The following is a 26764-nucleotide window of genomic DNA, read 5'->3' as shown; positions in this document are numbered from 1 at the left end:
CCTGGGCCCGCCGCCGGCATTTCCCCTTCTGCATTTCCCACCGAGCTCTTCCTGCCTGCGCGGGGCTCCGGGAGTTCCCTCCGGCAAGGCACGGCCCGTCCCGGGAGAGACCGGCGGCGGCGGCCTCCGGCGGGGAGTCCGGTCGCCCCGGCGGGCTGGCTAGGGCTGGTCCGGCGCACCCCCGCCGCCCCATGGGCCAGAAGCCAGGCTCCAGCTGGTGGGCTGGGCACCTGCGGGCAGCACAGCCAGTGGCCCGGGAGGGTCCAGCTCTCTTGCGGCCACCTGGTCCTGCAGCTGCGGGAAGCTGGGGGTGGCCGCTGGGCACAAGGCGGGCCCCCCCCCGCCCCCGCCCCGGGCGCGCCTGGCCTGCGGACCTACCGTGCAGGGTGCCTGGCAGCTGCTGATGGCGCCTGGCTCGCTCTAAAGAGGAACAGGAAGGGCCCAGCCAGCCAGGCACCTCCCGGCACATTGCAAGACCTGACCTCAGGCTCTTCGCAAGCAGCCGCCTTCCTACCTGCTCCCCGCTGTGCCGCTTGGGGTTGCCAGAAGCCACTCGGCTGCACCCTGGGGCAGCTGCCTGCCTGGGCCACGCGAGCAGCCACCTGCCCTCGCCCCGCCGGGCCCTGGAGGGCCAGCAGAGCAGGCAAGCCTGGTCACGGGGGCCCGGCGGCACCCAGCGCAGGCTGCCCAGCTGCCCTCCCTGCAGGAGCAGGTGGGGTAGAGAAGGCACAGCCGGGCAGTGCTGGTGCCGCGGACGCATCCTGCGGCCACAGCCTCGCCAAGCACCCGGCTCCCCAAGGGCAGAGGGAGGCCCACCCTTCGTGGCGGCTTCCCACACTGCGGGCAGAACGGGGAGGGCTTTTCTCGTGCCCGCCCCCCCCGCCCCGCTTCCTTGTCAGGTGCAAGCGAGTTGCTCCCCAGGGCTCCTTTCTGCAGCAAGGAAGGTCCTCTTGTCTCTCGCCAGCCCAGCGGCGGCTAGGCAAGGGTGGCCTGCTGAGGGCAAGTGGCCTTCCAGGGACTCGGGCCCTTCCTCGGGCACCAGAGATGAACCCCGGATTGCCGTGTGTGTGTGTTGAGGGGGGCCCACTCCGGATTGCGGGGGTGAGGAGGGCGAGACTGCCCAGGAGGGCCTCGCAGCATCCCGGGGCTGGCCGCAGCCAGAGGAAAAACCAGCAGCAGAGCAAGACGACGAGGCTCCAGGGCGTGGGGGGCGGGGGGGGGCACAGCGGGCCCTGGACACTTGCACAGAGAGGACGGGGGCACGGCTGGTTTGCATAGTTTCAACATGTAATAAACTTTAATCTCTCTAGCGTTATATCCACATCCATTAAATTAAAAAAAAAACTGGCCACAGGAATCGGCTCCTTGTTTAAATTACAAGAAAATCATTTGTGCACCAAAAAGGTTGATAGAAAAAGAGTTCCTGGGCAGCCCCTGCGCGGCCCCCCACAATTGCACGGCCCCCACCAGGTAGCGCCCTGGGGTCGGCAGCAGACAGAGGGCTGGGGGGCGGCCCCCAGGAGGGCAGGCAGCAGGACCCCCGGACCAGCAAGAGATTGTCATCAAAGAGGGAGGGAGCAAGAAGGCACGTGAGGAGAGGTGGAAGCTCCGGTGACTGTGGGCGGATCCAGGGTGGTGCTGGGGGGGCCGGGGGGGCGGGGCAAGCAGGCGGCCCTGGAGGGAGGGAGCCACGCCTCGTCCTGCAGCGGGGAGGGGACACCTCTCTTGCCCCCCCCCCCGCCACTGTGCTGAAGCGGAAGCCCAGAAGCATCACTTCCCCCGCAGGCAGGAGAGGACCCAGCTCCGGCCCCTTCTCCCATGGCAGAGGCAGCAGAGCCGGCGGGGGGGGGGGGAGGAAGAGAATAGGGGTGAATACGGGGGGGGGGCAAGAGAGGCGCCAGAAGCAGCAGCAGCAGCACTTGCCCCATGGACCGGCGGGGGGGGGCAGAGAGAAAAGCTCCGCAGTTATTGCTGGCAGGGAGGGGGCAACGGAGCTCCATGGGGGTCCCACTCCCCCCTCCCCCGGAGGAGGGATGCCTGGTGGTGCCACAGGAAACGGGCCGGACAGAGAAGGCCTCCCTCCCCCACCCGAGAGCAGCCCCCCTCCACCCAAGGCAGAAGGCAGGCAGGCGGGCGGGCAGGCCCCTGCCCCACGCCCTCCCCCCCAGAAGACAGACTGGTCCAGTCTAGGAAACACTTTGGTGAGTTAAAACCAGGAGAGGGCGCAGCGGCGGCGGCGGCGGCAGAGGCTGGGCTCCAGCAGCATTGGGCCAGCAAGCGCCAGGCCACAGTCCATGCCCAGCCCCAGAGATGGACGGGTGGGTGCGGGGGAGCAAAGGGGGCAGAGACACAGGCCCCTCGGCTGGCTCCCCCCTGCTGTGCCGGGGGCCACAGGCTCATCAAAGGGTGCTCTGGTCTCTGATGAAGGCAGTCCTCTCGCCCTCCTCCTCCTCCTCCTCGTCGGGCCCCTCCTGCCAGGCGTCCGAGGGCAGCCCCTTGTAGGCGATGATGCTGCCGCTCTCCAGCGAGTAGACCTTGACCCCTCGGAGCCGCAGCCCCGACCGCAGCTGCAGCACCAGGAAGACGGTGACGAAGACCAGCGCGATGAAGGCACAGCCCAGGGTGGCCACCACGATGGGCAGGCGGGAGGGGGCCCCCGGGCTGGCCAGGGCCACCCTCTCGCTCAGGGCGGGCGAGGCCCGGCTGCTCTGCGTCTGGTGGGAGCAGGTCTGCTCCTGGCGGCTGTAGTGGGCGTGGGCCGGGCAGGACAGGCAGTGGGTGGCGGCCGGGCCCAGGCAGGTGGCGCAGGACGGGTGGCAGGGCACGCAGAGGCGCGGGCTCAGGTGGGGGTCGAGGCTGTTCCCCAGCGGGGGGGCAGGCCCCGGTCCAGGGGCAAAGCCAGGCGGGCAGCTCTTCAGGCAGCTCTTCTGGTGCAGGTAGAAGCCCTCTTCACACACTGCAGGCGGGGGGGGGGGGAGAGGAGCGCAGGCTGAGGCTCGCTTCCAGGCAAGGCGCCCGGGGCCCCAATCCCCAGGGACCTGGGCTGCCTCCACGCAGAGGGCTCCCATGGAGTGGGGCAGGGCACTCCTCCCCCCGCCCCCCAGTGGCTGTGGGGGTCACAGCCTGCAGGCCCAGGCGGGCAAGTCGCGGCCAGGGACGGGAAGGCAGCAGACCCAGTGCCGAGGCCAGCCCAGCCCAGGCAGGCAGGCAGCCAGCCAGCCCCCTGGCAGGAGGGGCCCTGGGGGCGGAGAGGGCTCTTCACTCACCCACACAGGCCTGGCCGGTCGCCAGGGTCTTGCAGCCGCTGCTCTCAAACTGGTTGGAGAGGCTGGGAGGGTCGGAGGCCGTCCCGTAGAGAACCAGCGTGAACTTGGTGAGGGTGCCTGGCAGGGAGCAGGAGGGCAGGCTGAGGCAAGGCCGGGCGCAGAGGGAGAGCCCCCCTCCCGGCTGCTCATGGGGTGGGCAACCGGGCCTGGGAAGGATCTGTGCCCCTGCAGGGGGAGGGGGCCCCAGCCCCCCCCCGCTCGCACTCCCTCCCCCCTCCCAGAGTGTGGAGCAGGAGGCACAGCCAGCAGCTGCTGGAGCCTCATCCAGGAGGGGATGTAAGTGACAGCTGCTGGCATGAGGGGGGGGGCAGGGAAGAGCAGGGAGGCGGCACACAGCTGGGCCCGGGGAGGGGAGGGGAGGGGAGGAGGCTGCATTCCGGGGGGGGGGGGAGAGGAGAACAGCCGCCATACCAGAGAGCGGGGAATGCCGCCGGGAGGGTGGGTGGGGGGGCCTGCTTGGCCACGTCCAGCCGGCACCAGGCGGGGGCAGCGTTACCGTAATTGTTGGCTTCGCTGGTGTTCTCGATCTCCAGCAACCAGTCGCCAGCCGGATCCTCGTCCCAGGAGTGCGTCGTCATGAAGGCCCAGTCGCTGAAGCCGTCCGCAGAGTAGTCGTGGGGCCTGCCGGAGGGCGGGGGGGGGGGGAGAAAGCGGGGGGGGGGGTCAGGGGTGGGCCTGCTCCTGCTCGGAGCCCAGGCCTCGGGGAGGGGGGAGGGAGGGAGGGGGGGCCTACCTGGCGGCCAGCAGCGTGGACCGGGTGCCCATCGGGCTGACCAGGTGGATGGCCAGGTCTCCCCGGCGGTTGTAGGAGAGCGTCAGCCGGGCCTGGACGTGCTCCAGCTGGTGGATGTAGCTGGCCTGGCCCAGGCAGGCTCCCACCTTCTGGCGGACCTCCAGCCGCTTCCCAATGTCCCTGCAGAAGAAGCAGCAGCGCCAACAGCAACAGAGTCAGGGCCTGCCCAGGACACATCACCGCCTCCTCCCCCCGCCCCCCCCCTCTGCCCCCCAGCCCTTTCCTCTTTCTCTTTCAAGGAAGGCGGGAGCCAAGGGCTCTCCAGGCCGAGGGGTGCAGACTGCGCCTGCGTGGAGGCTCCAGCCCCTGAGGCGGAGGGCAGGACCGGAGCCCACAGCAGCCTGGAGAAAGGAGGCTCTGGCCCGCCTGAAGGGTCCCGCTGTTGGGCTCACAGGGGCCAGCCAGCGCCCCCCCCTCCCTCCCTCCCCCCGGGCGGAGAGGCTTCCTGCGGCATCCCGCTGGCTGCAAGGGAGGCGGCCATGCCCAGCGCCTGGGCCCCCTTGCATTGGGCCTGGGCCCACCGGTGGGGCTCTGTGCCCTGGGGCCAGAGGCCTGCCCAGTGGGGGGGAGCAGCCGTGCCGGAGCAGACGGCCCTGGCAGCCCTCTGACGCCCCCCCCCCCGGGAGAGCTGCTCTCGTGGCAGTGAGCAAGCAGCAGGAATTGGGGCCGGGCCCCGGTTTGCCTCTGGATGGGGCCGCAGCTCAGTGGGGAAGCGTCTGCTTTGCACGCAGAAGGTTCCGGGCTCAATCCCTGGCCGGGCCGGGCTGGGAGAGACTCCAGCTTGAAACCTGGGAGAAGCCGCTGCCTGGCCGTGTGGGCAAGACCGAGCGGGACGGACCGAGGCTCTGGCCCAGCAGAAGGCCGCTTCCTCGGTGCCAGGCAGGGACCCCCAGCTCCAGCCCCACGCTGAGGACCAACCTCGGCTCCGCGAGGACGTCAATGACGCATCTCCGCTGCGGCCCCACGGAGGTCCAGTTCCTGGCCAGCGCCACCATGGCTCCCGCATCCAAGAGTCCGTAGCCATACGAGTGGCTGACTGTGGGGGGGGAGGGAGGGAGGGGTTGGCGGTGGGAGCGGCAGGAAGGCCCCCTTCCACCCCCCGTCCCCATCCGGATGCTCCCCGGAGTCCCGCCTTCCCTCTACGGCGCTCGGTTGGTTTTAAATCCGGTCGACTCAGGACAGCCCCACTCCGAATGCACAGGGCCGCGCCCACGGCCTGGGTCCTGCTGCCCAGCACCCCACCCATCCCGCACCCGGGGGGTGGCAACGATGAGAGGGGACCGGCTGCTGGGCTCCTGCTCACCTTTGCGGCCCACCCCGTTGGTGCTCCAGTCGTCGGTGTTGAGGTGCGCGGGCTTCGAGGTCCGCACGACGAGGTGCTGCATGTCACGCCAGGTGAGGTTCTTGCTGCAAAGAGAAAAGCAACAGGGTCAGGGGGGGGCCCCCCGGCTCCGTCTGCCCCCCACTGCGCTCTACTTGCACCCCGCAGGCGTTGGGGCCGCCCCAAGGTGCTTCCCGGCTCGCGGCCACTTACTTGGCTTCCAGGGCCAGGGCGATGATGCCCGCTGCGAGGGGCGCCGAGGCCGAGGTGCCTGTGTGCGACTCTGTGCATTTCTGCCTCAGGTCCGTGGTCACCTGGGGAGGAAACAGGGGTGGGGGTGGGGGACGCACCGGCGGGGTGAGCAGAGCCCCTGCTGCAGGGCACCCCCACCCCTGAGCCAACCCCCCCCCCCAGCCCCAGGACTCACGATCTGCTTCTCGTTCTGGCTGCCGCTGCTGTAGGTGGTGGCCAGGGTGGAGGAGCAGGCCTCGCTGTACCAGGGGACGTTGCCCAGCTGGGTGGTGCTGCTGATGGAGAGGGTGTAGATGCTGTTGGTGTAGCCGTCGCAGTTGCAGCTGTCGTGCTCGCGGCCGCCGTTCCCCGAGGCCCAGACGAAGATGGAGCCCAGCCCGTTGCGGCCCTGCGGGGACGGGGCGGTCAGGCGGTCAGGCAGGCAGCAGGGCGGCAGCCACCCCGGCCCGCCCTCCGCCCGGCCCGCCGCTCACCTGGCTGACCCCGCGGTAGAAGGCTTCCTCCGCCAGGCGGGCCGGCCCGTCCACCGTCTTGCCGTCGTCCTCGGGGCCCCAGCTGGCGCTGTAGATGTGGATGTGGTGGGGGTTCAGGCCCAGGGAGCGGGCCTCCACGGCGTCCGTCACCTCCCCGTCCAACATGCGGACCCCTGCGGCAGAGACGGGGGCTCAGAGGGGCCTCGGGCACCCCGGGCGCTGGGGGAGGGCGGAGCCGGCCTCCCCCGAGCCCCACTGCAGGCCTGCCCCCGGAGCCAGGCCAGGGGGCCCGGAGCGCGCTCCTGCGGGCCACTCACCTCCAATCTGGGCGTTGTAAGCCACCCCCACGCCACAAACGCCGTTGCTGGCTGCGGCAGCCACTTCGCCCGCACACCGCGTGCCGTGCCTGCCCGGGAGACAGAGCGAGGGGGGGCGGTCAGGGGGGGCCTGGGGAGGGTCAGAGTTCTGGGGCGGGGGCAGCTGCTCAGACTCCCCCACTCCCGCCCCCTCAGCAGGCTGGTCATCTATGCCAGGCCTGCATGACATCAGGCCCGGGGCCCGGATTTGGCCCGCAGGGGCTGTTTCCTGGCCCCCAGGTCTCCTGCAGCAACACAGCAGCTGGGAACGGCCTGATGGCGCCATCCTGTGCCTGCCTGCTCAGAGACACGCTCCATGGCTGCCCAGTGAGGCTGACTCCCCTGTAAGCATGCCTGGCATTGCAGCCTGAAAGCAACAACAATGTAGGGAGTGGGGAGGACTTGGCCTTTGTTTGGGGCTGGCAGGCACTCCGGGGCCCCACTGATGGAGCAGGGGCAGGACCGATTCTCTGGGCCCTCTCCTTGGTTGAAACTAGGGGTCCATTGACAGGGGGAACAGAGCCACAAGTAACTAATAATATAATGTGCTGAGAATTTGACCTCGGCCCCTGCGTGCCGAGTTGTGGGTGGCTCCGGCCCCCCGGGACGTTTGAGTTGTGCAGCCCTGGTTATGCAAACACCACTGCGGGAATGTCAGAGGGGAGGAGGGAGCCCTGGGACTCACATGCGCAGGCTGGGGAGGGGTGCTCCCCAGAGGCCTCCTCCCTAGAGGAAGGGCATTCCTCCCCAGCCGAGCGCACGGGGCCCAACAGCTGAGCAGCCTTGGCCTGGCCGGTGCCCCCCCCTCCCCGCCCCCCGTGGCAGCTCCAGAAGGGCCCCCACCGGTTGTCGTTCATTTGCGTGTAGCGCGGCTGGGGGTCGGAATCCTGGTCGTTGACATCAAAGCTGGCCTCAGGGTCCTGGGGGGAGAAGAAGCGCTTGCTCCAAAAAAGCCCAGAGAACTTCGCTCTTCTAGACTCCCATCGACAACCTTCCTGTTCTCCCAGGTCTTTAAAAAGGGGGTTTAGAACATCCGTGTTTTGGGCTTTCATGTGTTTCAGCTGTGTGGCTTATTCGGCTGTTTCCCTCTGTGAGTGTCCAACGCCCTTGCTCAGGCTCCCACCCAGGGGCCAAGCCTTGCCCCAGTTAGGGCAGTTGCCTCCGGGGGGGGGGGCAGGAGGAGGAGTCGGGGCACACCTGGGGTCACCACCTTCCCCTTCCTTGAGCCACTGCCCTCCCTCCGCCTGCAGCCGAGACTGTGTAGAAGGGGTGTGTGTGTGTGTGTGTGTGTGTGTGTGTGTGTGTGTGTGTGTGTGTGTGTACACACCTTTTGCCCCCTCCCAAAGCCTCCCAGCAGCCCCTGGAGGCCCTGGCTGAGCAGCAGTGCATGCTGGGAGTGACAGCCCCCTCCACGCACCCCCCCCTTGTCCTCTACTCACATAATTGGCTTCTAGGTCCGGGTGGTTCTTCTCGATGCCGTCGTCCAAGATGGAGACCACGATGCCGCGGCCCGTGTAGCCCTGCTGCCAGGCGGCCCGCACGTTCAGGTCCCGCTGATTCCCGTTGGACTGGGGGGGGGGAGGGAGGGAGGGGGCGCTCAGCCACCACCGGCCGGCGTCCCCTCCCCACCCAGGGATCCCCAGGGGTGGCCGACTACATCTCCCAGCATCCCCAGCCAGAGGCCACTGCTGCTGGGAATCCCAGTGCGAGGGAAGCCTGGGCCTCACTCCCCCTGTCAGCGAGGGGGGGCTAAGACAACCCCTCTGCCCCCCACCCCTGTGGCAAAGTGGCCCGAGGGGTGGGCTGCTTCCTCCCCCACTGCTCCCGCCTCCACTGGGGCTGGGCATGGCGCCCCACCTCAGAGGACCCACGTGCAGGGCTGCCAGCCATCCCTTCTCTGGCCCGGGGCCCGGCCACATCAGCACCGGGGGCAGCTGGTCCTAGCAAGCGGCGGGGGGGTGTCCAAGGAGGCGGCAGCTCACGCCTGCCCTGCCCGAGAGCCCGCTTGGCCCCGAGCTGCCCCTCTTCAGGCCGGGGCCAAGGAGGAACTGCCTGCCCCCCGCCCCGCCCGCCTCTGGGGCCAGCAGCCGGGCAGAAGAGGGCCAGCTGCCATCGGAGCATCCGCACCCCTCACCCTGGATGGGCAGGATGTGGCCAGGCAGGCCGCGGCAGGAGCCCCCCCCGGCCCTCGTGAGCGGCCCAGCGCTGCTCCCGCCCCCCCCCACCGCCCCCCCCACTCACCAGGTACCACTGCTGCGGGAACTTGGGGTCTGTGGGCTCCAGGAAGGCGTCCCGCTTCCTCCGGCGCTTGGCCACCTGCTGCTCCAGCCAGAGCACCTGAGGCAGCGAGAGGGACAGGAAGGCGCTCAGCCCCAGAGCCCCCCCCCCCCCCGCCAGGCTGGCGGCAGCAGCAGCGGGGCAGGGAGGGGGCCGGCTGCATGAGCCATGACCCCACCCCGCTATTCAGAGGAGAAATGGGAGCCCTGCAAATCCCAGCCGGACCAGCCCCGCCCCCCCCCCCCCGCAGGAAGCAGGGACCTGCTGAGACCCCCTTGGCCCTCACTACCCTCACGCGGCTGCAGCTGGGGGCGGGGGGGGCAAAGTCACTGATTCCAAACGAAGCCAAGCCAACCACCAGGTCTCTGCAGAGGGACATCCGTCCTCCCACCACCTTGGAGCAGCAGCTCCCCCCCCCCGGCCAGGTGCTTTCCTTCCTCCCAGGCTCCCCACCCCAAGGCCCCAGCCTCCACCATCAAGACCAGAGGGGCTGCCTGGGTGGAGGGCAGAGGGCGCGCCAGCCCCCTCTCCTCTGTGCCCAGCCCCAGTGAAGCCCTCCCTGTGGCGTCCTGCCCGGCCCGCTTGCTGTTCTGGGAACAGGCCCAGACACAACCCACGGAAGGCCGCGTCTGCGCCCTGAAGCTGTTCCGTCTGTAACCTGCCTCATCGGCTGGCTTGTAAGGGCTGCACGTAAGAGGAGCTCTCGGTGGAAAGAACGGCTTGGAAGCCATTCGGCACAGAGCACCGCCAACGCTCAGCCCACGTCCTCAGGACTCTCCAGTCCCCCACACAGCCAGGATGCCCGCTCAAGCCAGCCCGAAGCCAGCCTAACGGCAGCCCCCTCCACATCTGTGGCAGGCCGCGGGGAGGGGGGAAGGCCCAGCCCTGCCCGGGGGGGGGTGCTCAGAGAGCCCGCCAAGCCCAGGGTGGAGGAATGAGCCCGAGGCCAAGGCTGCCAGCCCAAGGGGAGAGGCCCTCTGCAGCCCCCTCCCCAGCGGGTTCGCTGGCAGCGGCCACACACGGCGGGGTGCCAGGGGCCCCTTCCAGCTCCGTGGGTGCCGCACAGCCTCACGCACTCACCTGCGGCTCTCGGCCCAAGGAGCTGTGCCAGGAGTGATGGGGCGAGAGCGCCCGCTTGGCGACGGCCCGGTGGGAGAAGTGGAAATAATCGCCGACGATCTGCAGAGCGAGGAGGCAAGAGTGAGGCAAGGAAGCCCCCCCCCCCCCGCCCCCGAGACAAACGACCTCTCCCAGGAGGAAGAGCCCCGGCCAGAGACCACAGCTGCAGGGGGCCCAGAGCGGGAGCCCCCCTAAGCCAGAGGCAGCCCTCTCCCCCCCTCCCTCCTCCCCCCCCCGGCTACCAGCTGGCCCCTTCTCCCCCCCCCGCCACGGCTTGGCCGAGATTCTAAGGAGATTCCAATCTAAATCTCTAATCTTTAAACAAACCAGCCCAAAGAAGCCTCATATGCCCAGCCCAGCCGCGCTGCCACCCCCACCCCCACCCCCACCCCGGGTGACCTCATTGCACTGGTGGGGTGTGGGGAGAGCCAGAGCGAGGGAGGGGGGTGCCCAGGAGAGCCCCCCCGGGGCCCCCTCCTCTCCAGATGCCCCACAGACAGCCTCCACGCTTGGCCCACTCCGGGCTGTGACGGGCAACCGGGGGGGGGGAGAAGAGCCACTGGACCCCCCAAGGGCCATTGTTAGACCTCCCCCCTCTAATGCCCCTCACCCACATCTGAGGCAGAGGGAGTCAGCCAAGAGGTGGGGGCAGCCCAGGGGGGTTGCAGGGAAGGGGAAAGAGGGGCTGGCTGCAGGTGGGGGGGCATGCAGGGGGGGCCCCAGGGCCAGACCCCTCACTCCGTGGGCCTGGGCCCCAGACAAGCCGGCTGCCGGGCCCCAGAGGCCGGGCCAGAGAGCCGGAGGGCTCCCACCCCTGGAGCCCGGCCTGCAACCACTGCGGGGGGGGGGGCGGGGAAGGGGCTGCAGGCCTCCCCAGGCCAGGTGCCCCACAGAGTGGTGGGATGTGCAGCCAGGGCAAGAGAGGACAGCCTGCTCCAGCCGCGGGCAGCTCAGCCAGGGAAGAACAGCCCCAGCCTGCTGGGGAGGACGGCCTGGCCCTTCCCCTGCCCGCCAAGCAGGCTCCAGTGGGGCAGCGGGTGCCTAGGCCTGCCCCACAGGCCCCGGGTGGGGTGGCCCCGCCACAAGGAGAAGGCAAAGCGCCGCCCATCCCCCAGCAAGTTGCTGCCTGCGCCTCCTTCCAGGGCTGGGCTGCCTGCCCCACTCCCCCCAAGCAGCAGCAGCAGCAGCAGCCAACACACACACACACACGCCCCACAGACTCCTCCTGCTGCCGCTGCCCCCCCCCCCGGCTCTGCAAACCAGCTCAACCTGCTGCCCTGCCCGCCCCAGAGGAGAGCTGCAGGGATGGGCAGCCAAAGCCCAGAGCAGGCCCTCCCCCCCACACCTGCTGAGAGAGGCCAGCTGTGCGGGGGGGGGCTCCTCCGGGCTTCAGAAGCCCCCCTGCTGCCAAGCAGACCCCTCCTCAGGCCCGGCCCTTTCGTTCTCCTCCAGCTCAACAGAGGCTCGGCAGAAGCGGGGCGTGGTGGGCAGCTTCCCTTTTCGGCTGCAGAGTCCGGGGGGGGGAGCGCCCTGCCGCCACCAGGCACAGGGCTGCCCGGCCAGGCCAGGGCCGCTGCTCCCGGACATCTGGCCTCTGAGGAAGCAGACCCCCCCACCCCCCACCCCCCCTTCCTGCCAGGCTGGGGCAGAAGAGAGCAAAGGGATCCCAGCCCCTCCCTTCCGGCCAGCCTCTTTAAAGCCAGGTGGGTCTCGCCCCCCCCCCAGGGCCAAGACCTAGAACGGGTCTCTCCCCTTCTCTGGTAGCTTTTAAGAAACAGACAAAGGTGTAGCTCTTTGAGCAGGACTCTAGTGAAAACCTTTTGAAATTTATCCGTTATTTACCATATGTATCTAGCCCATTTGCATATGCATGCTGCGAGTGACCCCTGCTAACTGGGCCAAGGGGCGATGCTCCTTCCTGAGCAGGGGGAGAGTCGCTGGCCCTGCAAGGGCCCCCCCAGGGAGGGTTGCTCTTTAGACTGTGAGCCTTTGCGGGACACGGAGGAGCCATCGGAGTCATTTGTTAGTTCTCTGTGTAAAGCGCCCTGAGCCACTTTTGGAAGGACGGTACAGAAATCGAATAAATAGTCAATAATAAGGATGATCTGCTGAAATTATTTTAATGTTTTAATTGTCGTGTGGTTATGTGTCTAAGTTTTCAAGGTACATATTTTGCATATTATGTACGGAACATGCAAAATAAATAGGATAAGGCCAAGGAGAGGGCCAGTGAGAGCGCAGAGAACTGGAGTCCTGGCCTAGGCCGCCTTCTGCACCAGCACCGAGCGGCCGGCGGACCAGGGAAGATCCCCAGCTGCCAGCCTGGCCTTGGGGCCCCAGCCGTGCCCAGTGGGGGAACTGCGAGGAGCCCGGGAGGGGCGGCGAGGGCCTTGCGCCGTGCCCCACTGCCTGGCCCCCAGGAGGACCCCGGGCAGCAGGGAGGGAGAGGCCCAGTTGGCTCGGGGCCTTCTTTGCACAGGCCAGTCGAGAAGGGAGCCGGCAGGAGGAGGAGGAGGAGGGCGGCAGCGCTGGTGGGCCTGGCCAGCGCCTCCTGACCAGCCCTCCTGCCCTCGCCCACCCCAGTGAGGCTGGCCCCATCCTGCCCGGCTCGGCAGCCCAGCGCCACCGCCCAGGCGCTCTCGGCGTTCCTCTGCATGCCGCTGCCACGTCGTCTTCCCGCCCTCCAGCGCGCCCCAGGGCAGCCGCGTCCCCAGAAAGGGCAGCAGGAAATGCCAGCCCAGAAGAACAAGGCCCGTGGCGGCAGCCTTGTCCTTCCCGTGGGCAGCCCAGAGCCGCCTCTGCAGCCCCGGGGACTGGCAGTGCCAGGCTGCTGCCAAGCCAAGCAGGCCCCAGGCCAGCTGCCCTCCCAGATAAGCTCCTGCCAGGGCCGCGACAGCCACCCAGTCACCCGGAACGGAGGCCTCCCAAGGAGCCAGCAACGAGGCCCACTTGCAAGGGGTGCCAGCATCCCCCCCCCCGCAGGGAGCATCGCCCAAGCCCTCCCTGGCGCACGCTCCTCCTCCTCCTCCGTAGCCGGCAAGGAGGGCGGCAAGGGGGGGTGGGGGGCGCTGCTCCAGCTGCCCTCCCGCCCAAGAGCAGCCCAATCTAGGCCGGGCGCCCCCCTCTTCTGATGGCACAGCAAGGAGCAGCTGCCTCCAGAAGGCAAAACAGCAGGCGGCGTGCAGGCAGAGGCGGCTGGCCAGTCCGTCCTGGAGGAAGGCGCTTCCTGAACTCAGACCCTGAGGCCAGGCATACCCTCCGCCTGCAAGGGACCTTCCCATTGCCAACACACACCCCATCCTGCCTCCTCTAATTGGGCAGCCCGCAATGCCCCAGGTGAAGTGTGGGGGGGGAGGGGTGGCTGCTACACACGAAGGCGGCGGAAAGTGCGGCGGCCTCACCAGAGGGCCTCCTCAGAGTTGCCCAACAGGATCCTGGGCTACAGCCTCTGGGGGTCTCCCTCGCCCCCCAGGCATCCCCACAGCAGGGCTTCCGGTAACCCCAGGAGCTCTGCACCTGAAGTTCCCAGCCCCCTCCCCGGCAGCATCTCCAGATACGGCTGGGAGAGACTCCTGCCTGCAACCTCGGAGGAGCCGCTGCCAGTCTGGGTAGACAAGACTCAGCTAGATGGACCCAGGGCCGGACTCGGTCTATGGCCGCTCCCTCTGTTCCTCCCCCCGCCCCATTCCTGCTCTGCCGCCTCTTCCCCCCCCCCGCCCCCCGCAGTCTGGCCAGTGTCACTCACCGGGCCCAGGTTGCGGAATCCGTGCTTCCGGGCCAGCCGTTCGGCTTCCTGGGGCCCGTCCGGCACCAGCACGGCCCAGGTGTTGGTGTAGATGTGCTGGCCGAGCGCCTCTCGGGCCAGGGGGGCTCCCAGAGTCCACAGCAAGAGCAGCAGGCAAGGCCGGGGCTCCATGGAAGCGGGGAGGGGGGCCGCCGGCGGTGCCTCAGAGAGGGGACCCCGTGTCCTGTCCAGCAAGGCACCCGTCCGTCATGAGGCTGGAGCTCAGCCGGCGCGGAAGAGGAGGAGCCCGGAGGGAGCCATCGGCTGCGCAGCACCTGGGGACACAGGCACGGAGTCAGGCTTGGGACAGGCCCAAGGAGAAGGGGCTCCTGAGCAGGCCCACTCACACACAAACACACAAACACACAGACCCCACGCAGGGAGGGTCAGCAGGGTCCCTCACCCCTGCAGCTGGCCTCGGGTGAAGAGCTCGCTCCTGGCAGCACGGAGGGCCCGGGCCAGACCCCCTGGGCACCGTGGGCCTCATCCTGTGGCTCAGCTCATGACACGGACACTGGCAACGGGCCCTCTGCTCTCTCAGGAGGCACCACAGCTCCCAACGCCAGCGAGACACCCATCAGGGCAGCCTTGTGGCAGGGGAACCACAGGAGGCTGGTAGGCCAAGCCCAGCCGGAACAGGGCCGGGTCAAAGGGCGTCCACCCCGCCATCACACGAGACCCCCAGGGGACACCTGGGCCAGTTACCCTTCACAGAAGCTGGGGTGGTGGGGCTATGGGACCCGGTGCTGCCCTACAAAGGCACACTGGGGGGCTTCAAAGGCCCCCCCCCACCGCCCCTGAGAGAACTCAGCCCCTCTCTGATCAGGGGCTCTGGGCTGGGTTGTCCAAGTCTGCAGTTAAGAGCTCGGCAAACGCTTTTGTTTGCACACCTCACAGAGTCCACATATTTACCATTTTGCTGGGAAATGGAGAAAGAAGAGCCGGAGGGGCACGAGAAACAGGGGTTCCCCCAACTGCCTGCTCAGAATCTCTCCTGGGACACATATTTATTTTAATTGATGGCAAACACGCATGCCACACCTTCCCATGAAAATGCTCACGGTGGCTTCCAACAAAGTATCAACCAACAACAGAACACCAAGAAGGCAGGAGAGAGGCAGAGGACAAACCACAGCAGCAAGATCAATTCATTCCTGAACAAGGAGGGGAGATTCAGAGCCCATCCGGGGGGGCGGGGGAGGCCTGCTGGAAACGGAAGCCCACCTGACACCAGGAAGCTCATCACGCCCACTGATCTCAAGGCCTCCCCTCTCCCGAGGCTCCCCACCCAGCCCCATCCCTCTCCCCACCTGCTGCTGCTGCTGCTGCTCCATCATCTCCTGCCCCACGGACATCTCCTCAGGGCTGGAAGCTCCTAGGCCAGGGCTGTACTCCTGCAGATGTTGGACTACAACTCCCATCAGGCCCAGTGGCCAATAGTCAAGGATGATGGGAGTTGTATTCCAACCACAAAGGTTGCACAGCCCTGCACCAGACAGACACTCCAACTCGCTCGCCTGCATGGCCCCCGAAGGGGATCAGAGAACCAGAAAGTTCATCTGGGGACGCACACAGAGCCTGAACTATGAGCATGCCTTGTCCCCTTAGCTAAGCAGGGTCTGCCCTGGTTGCATATGAAAGGGAGACTTGATGTGTGTGAGCCCTGGAAGATTATATTCCCCTCAGGGGATGGAGCCGCTCTGGGAAGAGCAGAAGGTCCCAGCTTCCCTCCCTGGCAGAATCTCCAAGGTAGGGTTGAGAGAGACTCCTGCCTGCAAAGCCTTGGAGAAGCTGCTGCCAGTCTGTGCAGACAATACTGAGCGAGATGGACCAAGGGTCTGACTCAGTATATGGCAGCTGCCTATGTTCCTGGAAACAGAATTCAAGGAACGGGTGGCATTTGCTCCCTGTGCTGAGCCCCAGCAGGTTCACCTTTACCAGACGAAAAACTAAGAGCTGGACTCCCTAACTGGCTGCAGCAGTCACATGAGGATGAGCCAACAGAAGCAGAATCCAGGCGAGGTCGAGGTCACGAGGGAGAACCAGCAGCTCCTGAGAGCAGGGCCACGCAGCACAGGGGGCAGCCGGGGCCCCCGCCGGGCACTCCTGGCCCTTCAAGCTGTGGCCAGGAGGACCCCTGCTCCACATCCAGGATCTGTCCCACCTCTGAGCCTGCAACTGCCTGCAACTGCCTGCCGCTGCTGCTGCCCCAACAGCCACTCAGGAAGTGCGCCAGGCTTCCGTTCCTCAAGAGCTGAACAGCAGAAGCAACGACAAAACCTGAACATGCCCTCAGAGTCCCAGAGTGGTCCCTCCCTTCCTTGGAGGTGAGGGTGGCACAGCAGGGCATCTGCCTAGGCCAGCTCACATTCAGAAGCGGAGAGCAGGCGGAACCCCACACAGGTGCAAACCTAACCTCCTGCCACACAATGGGGGCAGAGCAACTCTGTGTGTGTGTGTGTGTGTGTGTGTGTGTGTGTGTGTGTGTGTGTGTGTGTGACTGTGAGCACAGCAGAGACCCAGGGCCTTTCCCAAACAGCTGGCTTTACTGTGCAGGAGTAAGAAGGGTGAAATACTGCGAGTGACGGGGCACATCGGATAGTTCAAATTTGCCCAAAAACCCGATGCAAAAAGTGGCATTTTTAATCCCCAACATCAATTGGGTTACGCTCCCAAGCGCAATGAACATCCTGGATCGTGTGTGTGTGTGGAGTGCTCATAGGGACTTAGACGTAAATCTGGGCGCTACGTAGAGGCCCACCTGCCCTTCCCAAGTAAAACCACCATCTGGCAGGGCTGCAGGGGCAACTGGAGGCAGAGTCCGGCGGGTGGGGAAGGGCCAGGCAGTGACCAAGGGGGCTCACTTGTGTCCACCCTGGCCAGACGGGGGGGGGGGGGCTTGCATAAGCTCTGGCCTTGCCACGCAGGCAGTTCTGGCTCAGAGCACCTTGCTCTGCCAGGGCCAGGAGGCACCCATCCCACTGGTGCTGCTGGAGTAACTGCCCTGGCACTGAGGGGGCATCATGGCCTTCCAGGGCCAGCTCCAACCGGCTCGACCTTTCCACTGCCCTGGAGGCCACAGATCTCTCGCCACTGAAGGGCTCAACCCCAGAGCTGCTGCTGCTGCTGCTGCTGGATTCCACCCAGATCTCGACACCCCCCCCCCGGGCCCCTTTCCCTGGCGGGTGCCCGTCAGCTGAGCCCCTGCAATGTTTCCCACCAAGTTCTCCTCCTCCCTGCAGCAGCAGCTGCCTCGTTGCCCTCTGAAGCCCAGGCACACTTTCCCCCTCCTGCCTCCCAGACAGACAGACAGCCAGCCAGGGAAAGTGCCGGGGGGCGGGCTGGCTGGCCCAGCAGCAAAAGGCGCCTCTGCTGCAGGGAATGTGGGGCCTGCCCAGCGCAGGGCCGACAGCGACAGCTGCGGCTTTCTCTCGTGGCCACAACGCCGAGCTGAGCCGGCCAGCAGCAGCAGCAGCAGCAGCAGCTCCCTGGGGCCGCCACCGTCCACCCAAGCCGAGCTCTCCCGGAGCCATTTCCGAAGGGCCAGCCGGCCTCGCTCCAGCCCCCTTCTCCGGCCCTTGGCCCGGCAGGGGCCGATGCGTCGGGGAGGAGTTGCCGCCGCCGCCGCCAGGCCTCAGTCAGAGCCCCTCTTCCAGCTGGGAGCGCCACACGCCGCCCACCGCGTCCCGCCCCCGACGCAGGGCACCCAGGCTCGGCAGCAGGGCGCAGCCCCTCGGAGGCCCCGCCTGGGGGTCCTCCCGCTTGGCAGCCCGGCTCGGTGGCGGGCGGCCCCAGAGCAGCGGGGCTGGCTCCCCACTGGCCTGGGAGGCGCGCGCAGGTCTTCCCGGCTCCCGGCAGGCCTCCCCGCGAGGCAGCGGCGCCCTCTCGCCAGCATCATCGCTGGCCTCCAGGAACAGGTTGCCCAGCCCCGCCGCCGCCGCCGCCGCCGCCCACCCCCCCGACGGAAGCCTGATCCGCCGCCGGCCGAGGCCCCGCACCCAGCCGCCCGCACCCACGCGGGCCGGCCTCGCCTGGCGGGCAGCAGCGTGCGTCCCGCCGCGGCCGAGGGAGGGCTTCTCGCCCAAGCCCGATGGAAGAGCAGCTCGGGCAGGGCCGCCGCGAGAGTGGCCTCCACTGCTGCGCGCGCGGCCCTTGCCAGGCGCGGAGCCTGCGGGCGCCGGAGTGCGCACAGGGGCCCGCGGCGGGCACCTCCCCGGCGCGGGGGCAGCAGCTGACCAGCGGCCCGCAGAGCGCCGCTCCCGCCAGCCCTGCCGCGGGGCAAAGTTCGCCACTGAGCGGCGCCCTTCTGGGGACCAGGCTCGGGGCCGAGAGGAGGAAGCGGCCGAGGCGCACCTCGGACGGCAGAAGCTCCGCCGTCCCGGAGCGAGCGAGCAACCCTAACCGGAGGCGGCGGCCATCGGCTGACGGCGCTGGGCCCCTCGCGCCCCTTACCCAGCCTGGCGGGCGGCTCTCTACTCAGCTGGGCTCGCCGTGCGCTCCCGGAGTGCTTGCGCCCGTCGGACCGCTGCCCCTTTATGATCGGCGGCGGCGGCGGCGGCGGGAGGGAGGGAGGAAGGAAGGATCAGCCCAGCTCCGAGAAGCCCCCTCCCCGCAAGCGGCGGCGGCTTGTTTACTCGGAGCGGAGGCTGCGGCAAGAACCGCTGGAGGGAGGCAGGGCTTTGCTGGGCGCCGCCTCCGCTCGGCTCCGAGGCCCGCCCGACGGGCGAGCGGGTGGCACCGAGAGCGCAGGAGCGCCGGAAGATGCCGTCACGCCGAGGAGGAGGCGGCGGCGGCGGCGGCGAGAGAGGCAGGCCGTGGCGCGGCCCCGGCTGCCTGCTTGTCCCTCCAGCGGAGCGCTCCCCCACCAAGCCCGCGGGCCCGGGGCAGTGCGCGCGCCCCGCTGCCCGCCGAGGGAAGCAGGTCCGGCACGGGCGCTCGGCAGAGGGGCTGGTCCTGCTGGCTCCCCCGCTGCCATCGCCTCCCCTTCCTCTCCAGAGGGCGAGGCTTGCCGCGGAGAGGAGAAGCAGGACGGCCCTACCTGACAGGTCGGCGGCGGGAAGGCAGGAGGCTCTGCTGCCGAAGGCGTCTGCTGGGGGCCTGCTCCGAGGCGCAGCGACGGAGTTTTGCAGCCGGGACCTGAAGGCCTGGGAGGCGCCCTCCCCCGCCCCTGCGAGTCCAGCATCATCACCACCACCCCCGCCACACACACACACACCCCGTGACGCACACAGGACTTTTAGCGCACGGGTTCTGGGCACAAACTGCAGCTGGACTCACAAGAATGTCAGAATATCAAACAGGTATATTTTGCAAATGTGCCTTCGCAGAAACATGTCAACATGCAACTGGACATCTTCTTCCCATCCCACACATTGCTTTCCCCTCCCCAGAGGTGCACCCAGGCAATTTTAGAGCCTGGCCCTCTAAAGCAGAGGCTGCCCCACCACCCAGGACAGACTTAAGAGGATTTGGGGGTGGAGGCGGCCCTGGACCTCCGTCCAGAAGTCTGGGTCTGTCTGCTTCCTGATGGATGTCAAGCCAGTCAGAAGTCCTGTGCCGAGTTCCACCAACAGATGCTGCCTGCGGAGGAGGCAGCCCCAGGAGGGTCCCTGGAGAGCTTGGCAGGGCCTGTCCGCCTGGCTAGAGCCTCAGCAGTGCTGCGGGCCCCTTTAAGACAGAGGAGGGTCCCCAATATATTGCCGCTGAAAGATCCTTTCCCCCACCATACTATAGGGCTGAGAGAGATTCCTGCCTGCAACCTGGGAGAAGCTGCTGCCTGTCTGTGTAGACCAATACTAAGCTAGATGGACCAAGGGTCTGACTCAGTATATGGCAGCTTCCTATGCTCCTAACCCAACTGTTGCCCGGCTGGCCCCAGACAAAGGTCTGTGAGGAGGAGGCAGCTCAGCATTCTCTCCCTAGACCACCACCAGGATACCTCAGAGGGGGCTCTTGCTCTCCCCCCCCCGCCCCGTCTACCATTTCTTCACCCCCACCCCCAGGATCAGCTACTGCACGGTTTTTAATAGGGAAGCTGTGCTTGTGGCTAAAGGCTAGTAAAGGCTTCCTTTCCTGATGGAACTTTTCCTACACATATTCATGTTGCCCTTTGAAAAAGTCCTGCCTACTAATGGCCATTGCAGCTGTTTCTTTGGGAGGTGCGTGTAATCAAAACAGCAAAGCGTATCTGAAAGGCAGGCACGCTGTAGACAGGCAGACATGCCCTCGCACTACTTGCGGTGGACTTCTCCATTCCTTTTCCAAGGATTCCAAACACTGTTCCGCCTTGTTCAGTTTATGCCCTTGAGTTGCTTATTGGGGCATATTCAACTTTAGCATAAAGCCAGAAATCAGACGCCTGGCCCAAGGAATGCTTGTGATGGTCCTTTCTGTGCCCCAAAGCCCACAGGCAGCAGGGGGAACACTCCAAGCAAAGCTCTACGTGGCTTTCTCCCCACGGCACACAGGAAATCAGGCAGGTGTCTGATGTCACTGAAGGAAATACCGCGCAAGCAGGAAACCAACAACCTCATTCTTTTAACCCAAGTGCCAGTTCAAGGAGGTTTTCGGGGAAAGAGAGATGTTACTTCGAAACCCATGAGGTTCCAGGGTTCCCCACTGAGGAAGTTAGCGCTCAGCTCTGCTTAGCAGAAAGCAGAGCAGGGGGAAGGTCCTGGCAAGCACAGCATGTCGATGGAGGCGGTCCTCCCCCAGGCTGGCCTCTAGCCACCCCAACCAGACTGCCAAGTAAGCAACTGCTTTCCAAGCTCCTCCTGCCCTTTCCACCACCTCGTGCGTGTCTGTACAACTTGATGCAAACAACACTGCAAGTTCAGAGTGTTATAGAACTGATCAGCAGTAGCTGAGGACCTCTTAGGCTCCCAGCTAATGCCTGGGTTGACAGAGCAGCAGAGGAAGAGTGTTCTGGGGAAATCAACACACACACCTCAAATACTGGCCACATCCTGGACATTCCCCAGCAAACCAGTCCAACCTCTACACATCTCTGTATGCACAGTCATTTGTAGTGGCCCATCTCCCAGCTCTGGGGGCTGCACTCTCATTTTCCTCACTGGTCCCTGTGGTCTGTGGCGGCCAGAGAATGAGGTTGCTCTTGGCTCATGCAAGGCCTGCTTCTCCGGCTTCTGCAGCAGCTGGCCATGGCTGAGCATGGCTTGAGAGAACAGAGGATGATCAGGTGTGGTAGAGGTCAGAGCTCCAGAACCTTCCACTGATATGCAAAAGGAGGAATTTCATGGCACAAGATTACAAGGGGCAGAAGAGACACGAACACAAATTCCTTCTGCACGGCTGTTAAAAGTACCAGAGCCCTGCTGTCCTTGGGACACTGCTTGTCGGCATCATTCCCCATCATATCACAGTCTCATCAACAGTACAAACCATGCAACAACAACAAAAAGTGTGTGTATGTGTGAGGGGTCCTGACAGGAACAGAGCATTTGGGTGGGAACCTTTTAAGGTACTGGCTGATCACGGACAGGCATTCTGATACGAGGACCTGACAAGGGAGAGAAGATCCTTCCACACATCTCCTGGGCCAGACCTTGCGCAACAGATACCAGAGAAAAACAACAATGAAGTACAGCAGAACAAGAAGCAATGTTTCAAAGAAGTGGGAGGAACAGAAACCTGATAATCCTAAGATTAGGCCCACTTACAGGCTTTAGGGCAAGGGAAAATGAACGTTGACAGTGAGTGGAAAGATGAGACACCGGAAGGTTCTGACTACAGCATTGTTGGAGGTTATCACTCTGGACTAAGCCAGAGTGACAGCTTTAATATTTCCTTTAATAACTGTTCACTGAACATTATCTCAACATAAATAATAGTTCTCAGTGCAGTAATACAACATACTTGATAGGTATTCTTCCAGTTTCATCTCATCTTATAAACTATGCTGTACAACTCTGAACAAATCTCACTGGACATCAAGCGCTCTTTCCAAAACGGCATTCTCAGTCCCAGACCGTGAACAGTTCTCAGGGTTCTGTTCTCTCAACAGTGGAGAACATCTGGAAGAGCAAAAGGCCATGGAACAAGTTCCCCAACCTAAATGCAGCAAGACCCTCCGCTGGGAAAAATCTAACCCAGCAACTCCACCACCCTAAAAGCCAATAGTTCTGAAAGTCCACTGACAGTCCAGGCTGGCCTACTTGACAGGGTATAAACCCGATCCATATGAGTGTCTGTGTGCATTTATTTATATACACACACACAGAGGAAACCAGAGGAAAAAGCTGCAGCTGTGGTGCCTCAGGTGAGCCATCCCCGGTTCAGCCTTTAGGCACACAGGAAGCTGCCATCTACTGAGTCAGACCCTGGGTCCATCTAGCTCAGTCTTGTCTACACAGACCGGCAGCGGCTTCTCCAAGCTGGCAGGCAGGAGTCTCTCTCAGGTCGATCTCGGAGATGCTGCCAGGGAGGGAACTGGGGACCTTCTGCTCTTCCCAGGGCGGCCCCATCATCCCCTGAGGGGAGTCTCTTCCAGGGCTCACACATCGAGTTGCCCATTCATATGCAACCAGGGCGGACCCTGCTTAGCTAAGGGGGCAAGTCAGGCTTGCGACCACAAGCCCAGTTCCCCTTTGTGCTGCCAACGCCAGCAGTCAGTCCTCTCCATATTGCGGTCTGAGGGGGCGGCTGCGGCTCAATGACAGCCCTGCAGTGTAGTCCATGTTGCAGACCAGAAGCAGGACTGAAGCCGAGCAGGAGGAGGAGGAGGAGGCAGGTTTACAACAGCCCTGCTGTGTCGCCCAGGATTCCTGGGGAGGGGGGAGTGGCAGCGCTGGCCGCGGCGGCCCTGCTCGGGGAGGGGGGTTTTCTGCGGCGCTGCCCAGCCCGCCTCGGGCCCCTCCGCTCAGGCCGCGTGCGGGCTCCGTCCTCACCCAACCGCGCTCTTCCCGTCACTTCCTTCCAGCGGCTGACGTCAGAGCGGAAGTTGCGCACAGGCTCTTCGTCGCAGCCTTTGGTGGTCGTTCCGCCACTCACTTCCAGTTCCGGGTCACGCAGCGGAGAGAATTTCCGGCTGGGGCCTTGTTGTCGCGGGCGCTTTTCTTCCTCTGGCTGGAACCGCCGCCGCCGCCGCCGCCACCATGTCGGGCTCCAGCAACGCCCTCATGAAGCAGCCCCCGATCCAGTCCACGGCGGGGGCCGTGCCCGTCCGCAACGAGAAGGGTGAGCGGAGCCCCCGGGGGTGGGGGGTGCCGGGGCGCCCCCCAGGGACGCAGCTGGGCCGCCCCCGCGGGGAATGAAAGTGGGACGGCGAAGGCGAAGTGCAAGAGGGACCAGCGGGCTCGGTGCCCTGTATTCCCTCTAACAGGGATTCCCAGAGGTTGTTGACTACAACTCCCATAACCCCCAAGCAAAGGCTATTGCTAGTGGGGGTGCTGGGAGTTGTAGTCAACATCCTCTGGGAGTCCCTGTGCTACCCCCCCCCCCATACACACACATAAATAGGACACCAGTGATGTGTGAGTGAGCCATGGGCACCGTGCATGTGGCAGGCTCTTCCCACCTCACCCTTTCCTTCCCCCAGGGGAGATCTCCATGGAGAAGGTGAAAGTGAAGCGCTATGTCTCGGGGAAGCGGCCAGACTATGCTCCCATAGAGTCCCCTGATGAGGAGGATGAGGAGTTCCAGTTCATCAAGAAGGCCAAGGAGCAGGAGCTGGAACCAGAGGAGCAGGAAGAGGATCTGGCCAGCGACCCCCGTTTGCGCCGCCTGCAGAACCGTATCACTGAGGATGTGGAGGAGAGGTAAGTGGTGTTCCTCCAGGCTGAGCTCTGGAGGTTTGGCTCAGCAGCATAAGAAGGTAGGATTCCTCTGTGGAGGTGATAGGGCAGTATGAGGGGAATTGGCAGGGGAACGCCTGTGCCAGTGTGGCACATTCAGGGGGCACCTGAGCTGGCTGTCCAACTGTCCTAGCCATGGTACGTGTGCATTCCAGGCTGGCCAGACACCGTAAGATTGTGGAACCAGAGGTGATCGGGGAGAGTGACTCAGAAGTGGAGGGAGAAACCTGGCGTGTGGAGCGAGAGGACACCAGTGAGGAGGAAGAGGAGGAGATCGATGATGAGGTATGGGCAGTCTGACAAGCCACACTTGACGCTTCCCCCTTTCTGCAGCTTTGGTGGAACTGCATGAAGCTTACAAGAGGCAAAGCTGATCCTTGCACAAGGCTGGGGAACACAGAAATCAGACTCATTCTGATGATGTCGGGGGCTGAGCGTTTGTCCTGCATCATTTGTGTCAGGGAGCCAGCCTCTGATTTTCCCCTGTAAGAGGAGAAGAGTCTTCTGGCTCCTGTCTCCGGGATATATTTTTTAATGTGCTGTGGATATACGATGCCCTGTCCTGAGGCAAGCACATGGAATTCTGTCCTGTCTCCTTTCCTCTGGCTAGGAAATTGAACGTCGCCGGAGTATGATGCGCCAGCGGGCTCAGGAACGTAAAAATGAGGAGCTGGAAGTGATGGAGCTGGAGGATGAGGGCCGTTCCGGAGAGGAGTCCGAGTCTGAGTCGGAGTATGAGGAGTATACAGACAGCGAGGATGAGACTGAGCCGCGCCTCAAGCCCGTCTTCATCCGCAAGTAAGTGCTACAGCATCTCAGCAGGGAGGGCCAGGCTGAGAGGCCAATTCTTCAGTGGAGGGTCGCGGTCTTTGGAAGACTGGATGTGCCCCATGGAGGGGGCTGAGAGCCTGCTCCGGAGGTACCTCCTGGCTTGTGCCGCTGGCACGGCTGCTTCCAGTTGGCTAGGCCACTTCACCAGAAGGAGGGGCTTCTGAGAATGGAGGCAGCATTCTAAGGAGTGAGCAGGTGCCTTTGGGGAGAGGGTTTGGCTGAAGGTCGGTGCTGAGTGCAGCTGTCTGTTGCAGGAAGGACAGGGTCACAGTTCAGGAGCGAGAGGCAGAGGCTCTGAAGCAGAAGGAGCTGGAGCAAGAGGCCAAGCGGGTGGCTGAGGAGAGGCGCAAGTACACCCTGAAGGTACTGGGGGGAAAGGAGCGGAAAGGAACAAAAGAGGACACCTGAGCTTGCTTCAGAAGACTCACCGTCTTTATTTGCTTGCTGTAGATAGTCGAAGAAGAAGCCAAGAAAGAGCTGGAGGAGAACAGGCGCTCGCTGGCGGCCCTCGATGCTCTGGACACGGATGATGAGAATGATGAGGAGGAATACGAGGCCTGGAAAGTGAGGGAGTTGAAGCGGATCAAGCGAGATCGTGAGGAGCGCGAGGCGTAAGTGGACCCAGAGTAACCCATTGGGCACACACGGGTTGAGTGTGGAGATGGTCTGGGCAGTAGCCACCCCCCAACTGTGGGAGATTTCTGCAGTCCGAGGTATACTTGGTTGCGCTAGGCCGTGAGGTCCCAGCCAGGCACACTAATATCCCTGGGGGTACTCGGAGCCTTCCTGCCTCTCCATACTACAGCCGCACTATTTTGTTGAATTACTGGCTTGAAGCCAACACATCCTTCTGTTGCAGAAACCCCCCCCCCTCTGCTCCTGATGGCCTGGCTGAAGCTCAGCATACCCCTCCCCTCAGCCTGACAGGCGTCAGAAAATTAGCACTCCTAACATTTAAGGTGTGTGTGCACACACACCCAGTCTTGTGAGGTACCTGAGCTGAAGGTTTGCCACAGAAGGGGGCCGCTTGCTAGGCTGTCCCACCAAGATGGAAGGCAGGAACACTGAGAAGCTGTTAGAAAATGCTCCAAGGCAGCTCTGCCTAGGATGCAGATGGGAATGGGAGAACTGGAAAACTGGTTGAGCTCCGTGTCGTAACTCTGCCTACTCTGGAAGGGATTTGCCTGCTGAGATCTGAGGAATGAGCTCTCTGTTCCCTACAGGCTAGAGAAGGAGAAGGCTGAGATTGAGCGGGTGCGGAACCTAACTGAGGAGGAACGCCGTGCAGAGCTCCGAGCCAACGGCAAGGTCATTACCAACAAGGCCGTGAAGGGCAAATACAAGTTCCTGCAGAAGTACTACCACCGAGGGGCCTTCTTCATGGTGAGTATCTAGCCCAAACCCTGCTTGTTCCTGGAATGACTAGAGGTGCAAAATGCATTACGCTCCAAGGTCTGAATGAGGACAGGGCAGCGGGAGATGCTGAATACATTTGTGAGAGAGACTCCTTTGATCCTCTCCTGTGACTTCCTTAAAAAATCTGCACCTTCCCCAAGCAGAGATCTCTTTCTGCTTCCAACTCCTTTTGGTGTGGGGAGCTGTTTTTCCAAGGGCTGCAGTGAGCAAGCTATACCCTTCCTTTCTGCAGGATGAAGATGAGGATGTGTACAAGAGGGACTTCAGTGCCCCTACCCTGGAAGATCACTTCAACAAGACGATCTTGCCTAAAGTCATGCAGGTGTGTAAAGCAGACTTGGAAGTAGAGCCACAGCTGGATGCTGGTTCACCCATGTGTATGTAGGTGTCCCCCTAATAGCATCTGGGCCTTGGCCAGGTTAGTGGTTGAGGCCCTTCTGCAACATTTTCCTTTACCTGAAGCATCTTATGCTCTCCTTGCTATCCAGGTGAAGAATTTCGGGCGCTCTGGGCGGACAAAGTACACACACTTGGTAGACCAGGATACAACTTCCTTTGACTCTGCGTGGGGCCAGGAGAGTGCACAGAATACAAAATTCTTCAAGCAAAAAGCAGCTGGTGTGCGGGATGTCTTTGAGAGACCTTCTGCCAAGAAGCGGAAGGTTACCTGAGTGCGAGAGCAGCATCGGGCACTCAGTGGGGTCCACTTGACCAGTTTGCCCTGTAACTGCTGCTTGGGGCCACAGGACATTGCTGCAGGTCTGGGCCGGGATCTGTGTCACCCTTGGGTGAAAGCCCAGTCTCCCTTGAGCTGCCACTTTATCCTCTTTCTAGGGGAGCTGGCGCAGCTTTGAAGTCCACCTACACCCTCTACAGTCTTATTTTTAGTTTATGGTGGGTTTCCCCCCAGCTGTAAAAAAATGTTTATAGACACATGGGGAAGGGGGGTGGGATGTATGGAAGAAAAGCAAGTTGAAATCATTATTAAAGGTGTCTCTTGTCAA

At 64.1% G+C, this 26764-nt stretch overlaps 3 protein-coding genes across 5 annotated transcripts; 2 read left to right on the top strand and 1 right to left on the bottom strand.

Moving 5' to 3' along the window:
* Positions 1–1269: 1269 nt before the first annotated feature.
* Positions 1270–22678, bottom strand: FURIN (furin, paired basic amino acid cleaving enzyme). Of its 3 annotated transcripts, none has more exons than XM_053272422.1 (16): positions 22608–22678; positions 13663–13976; positions 9879–9977; positions 8763–8858; positions 7961–8089; positions 7365–7441; positions 6483–6571; positions 6166–6338; positions 5868–6080; positions 5654–5754; positions 5423–5526; positions 5038–5155; positions 4060–4239; positions 3823–3947; positions 3267–3383; positions 1270–2956 (listed from the first exon to the last, which is right to left on the bottom strand). In XM_053272422.1, the coding sequence occupies exons 2-16, from the start codon at positions 13831–13833 to the stop codon at positions 2400–2402; spliced, it is 2349 nt and encodes a 782-aa protein (XP_053128397.1). In that variant the 5' UTR covers positions 13834–13976; positions 22608–22678; the 3' UTR covers positions 1270–2399. The 3 variants fall into 3 exon arrangements, with proteins under 3 accessions (XP_053128397.1, XP_053128396.1, XP_053128395.1); XM_053272421.1 differs by lacking the exon at positions 22608–22678 and adding an exon at positions 18740–18868; XM_053272420.1 differs by lacking the exon at positions 22608–22678 and adding an exon at positions 18154–18341.
* LOC128334907 (gametogenetin-like) lies at positions 18366–22765 on the top strand. The gene is made up of 2 exons (XM_053272452.1): positions 18366–19001; positions 22640–22765. Exons 1-2 carry the CDS (start codon positions 18463–18465, stop codon positions 22644–22646), a joined length of 546 nt encoding a protein of 181 aa, XP_053128427.1. The 5' UTR covers positions 18366–18462; the 3' UTR covers positions 22647–22765.
* MFAP1 (microfibril associated protein 1) lies at positions 22709–26764 on the top strand. The gene is made up of 9 exons (XM_053272442.1): positions 22709–22896; positions 23258–23477; positions 23669–23798; positions 24124–24311; positions 24599–24707; positions 24795–24955; positions 25568–25727; positions 25993–26082; positions 26249–26764. The coding sequence occupies exons 1-9, from the start codon at positions 22815–22817 to the stop codon at positions 26429–26431; spliced, it is 1323 nt and encodes a 440-aa protein (XP_053128417.1). The 5' UTR covers positions 22709–22814; the 3' UTR covers positions 26432–26764.

Source organism: Hemicordylus capensis, chromosome 10 (assembly GCF_027244095.1).
Source record: "Hemicordylus capensis ecotype Gifberg chromosome 10, rHemCap1.1.pri, whole genome shotgun sequence".
NCBI lineage: Eukaryota > Metazoa > Chordata > Lepidosauria > Squamata > Cordylidae > Hemicordylus > Hemicordylus capensis.
The sequence above is the reverse complement of the archived record's forward strand: the minus strand, read 5'-3'. Positions and strand labels throughout refer to the sequence as shown.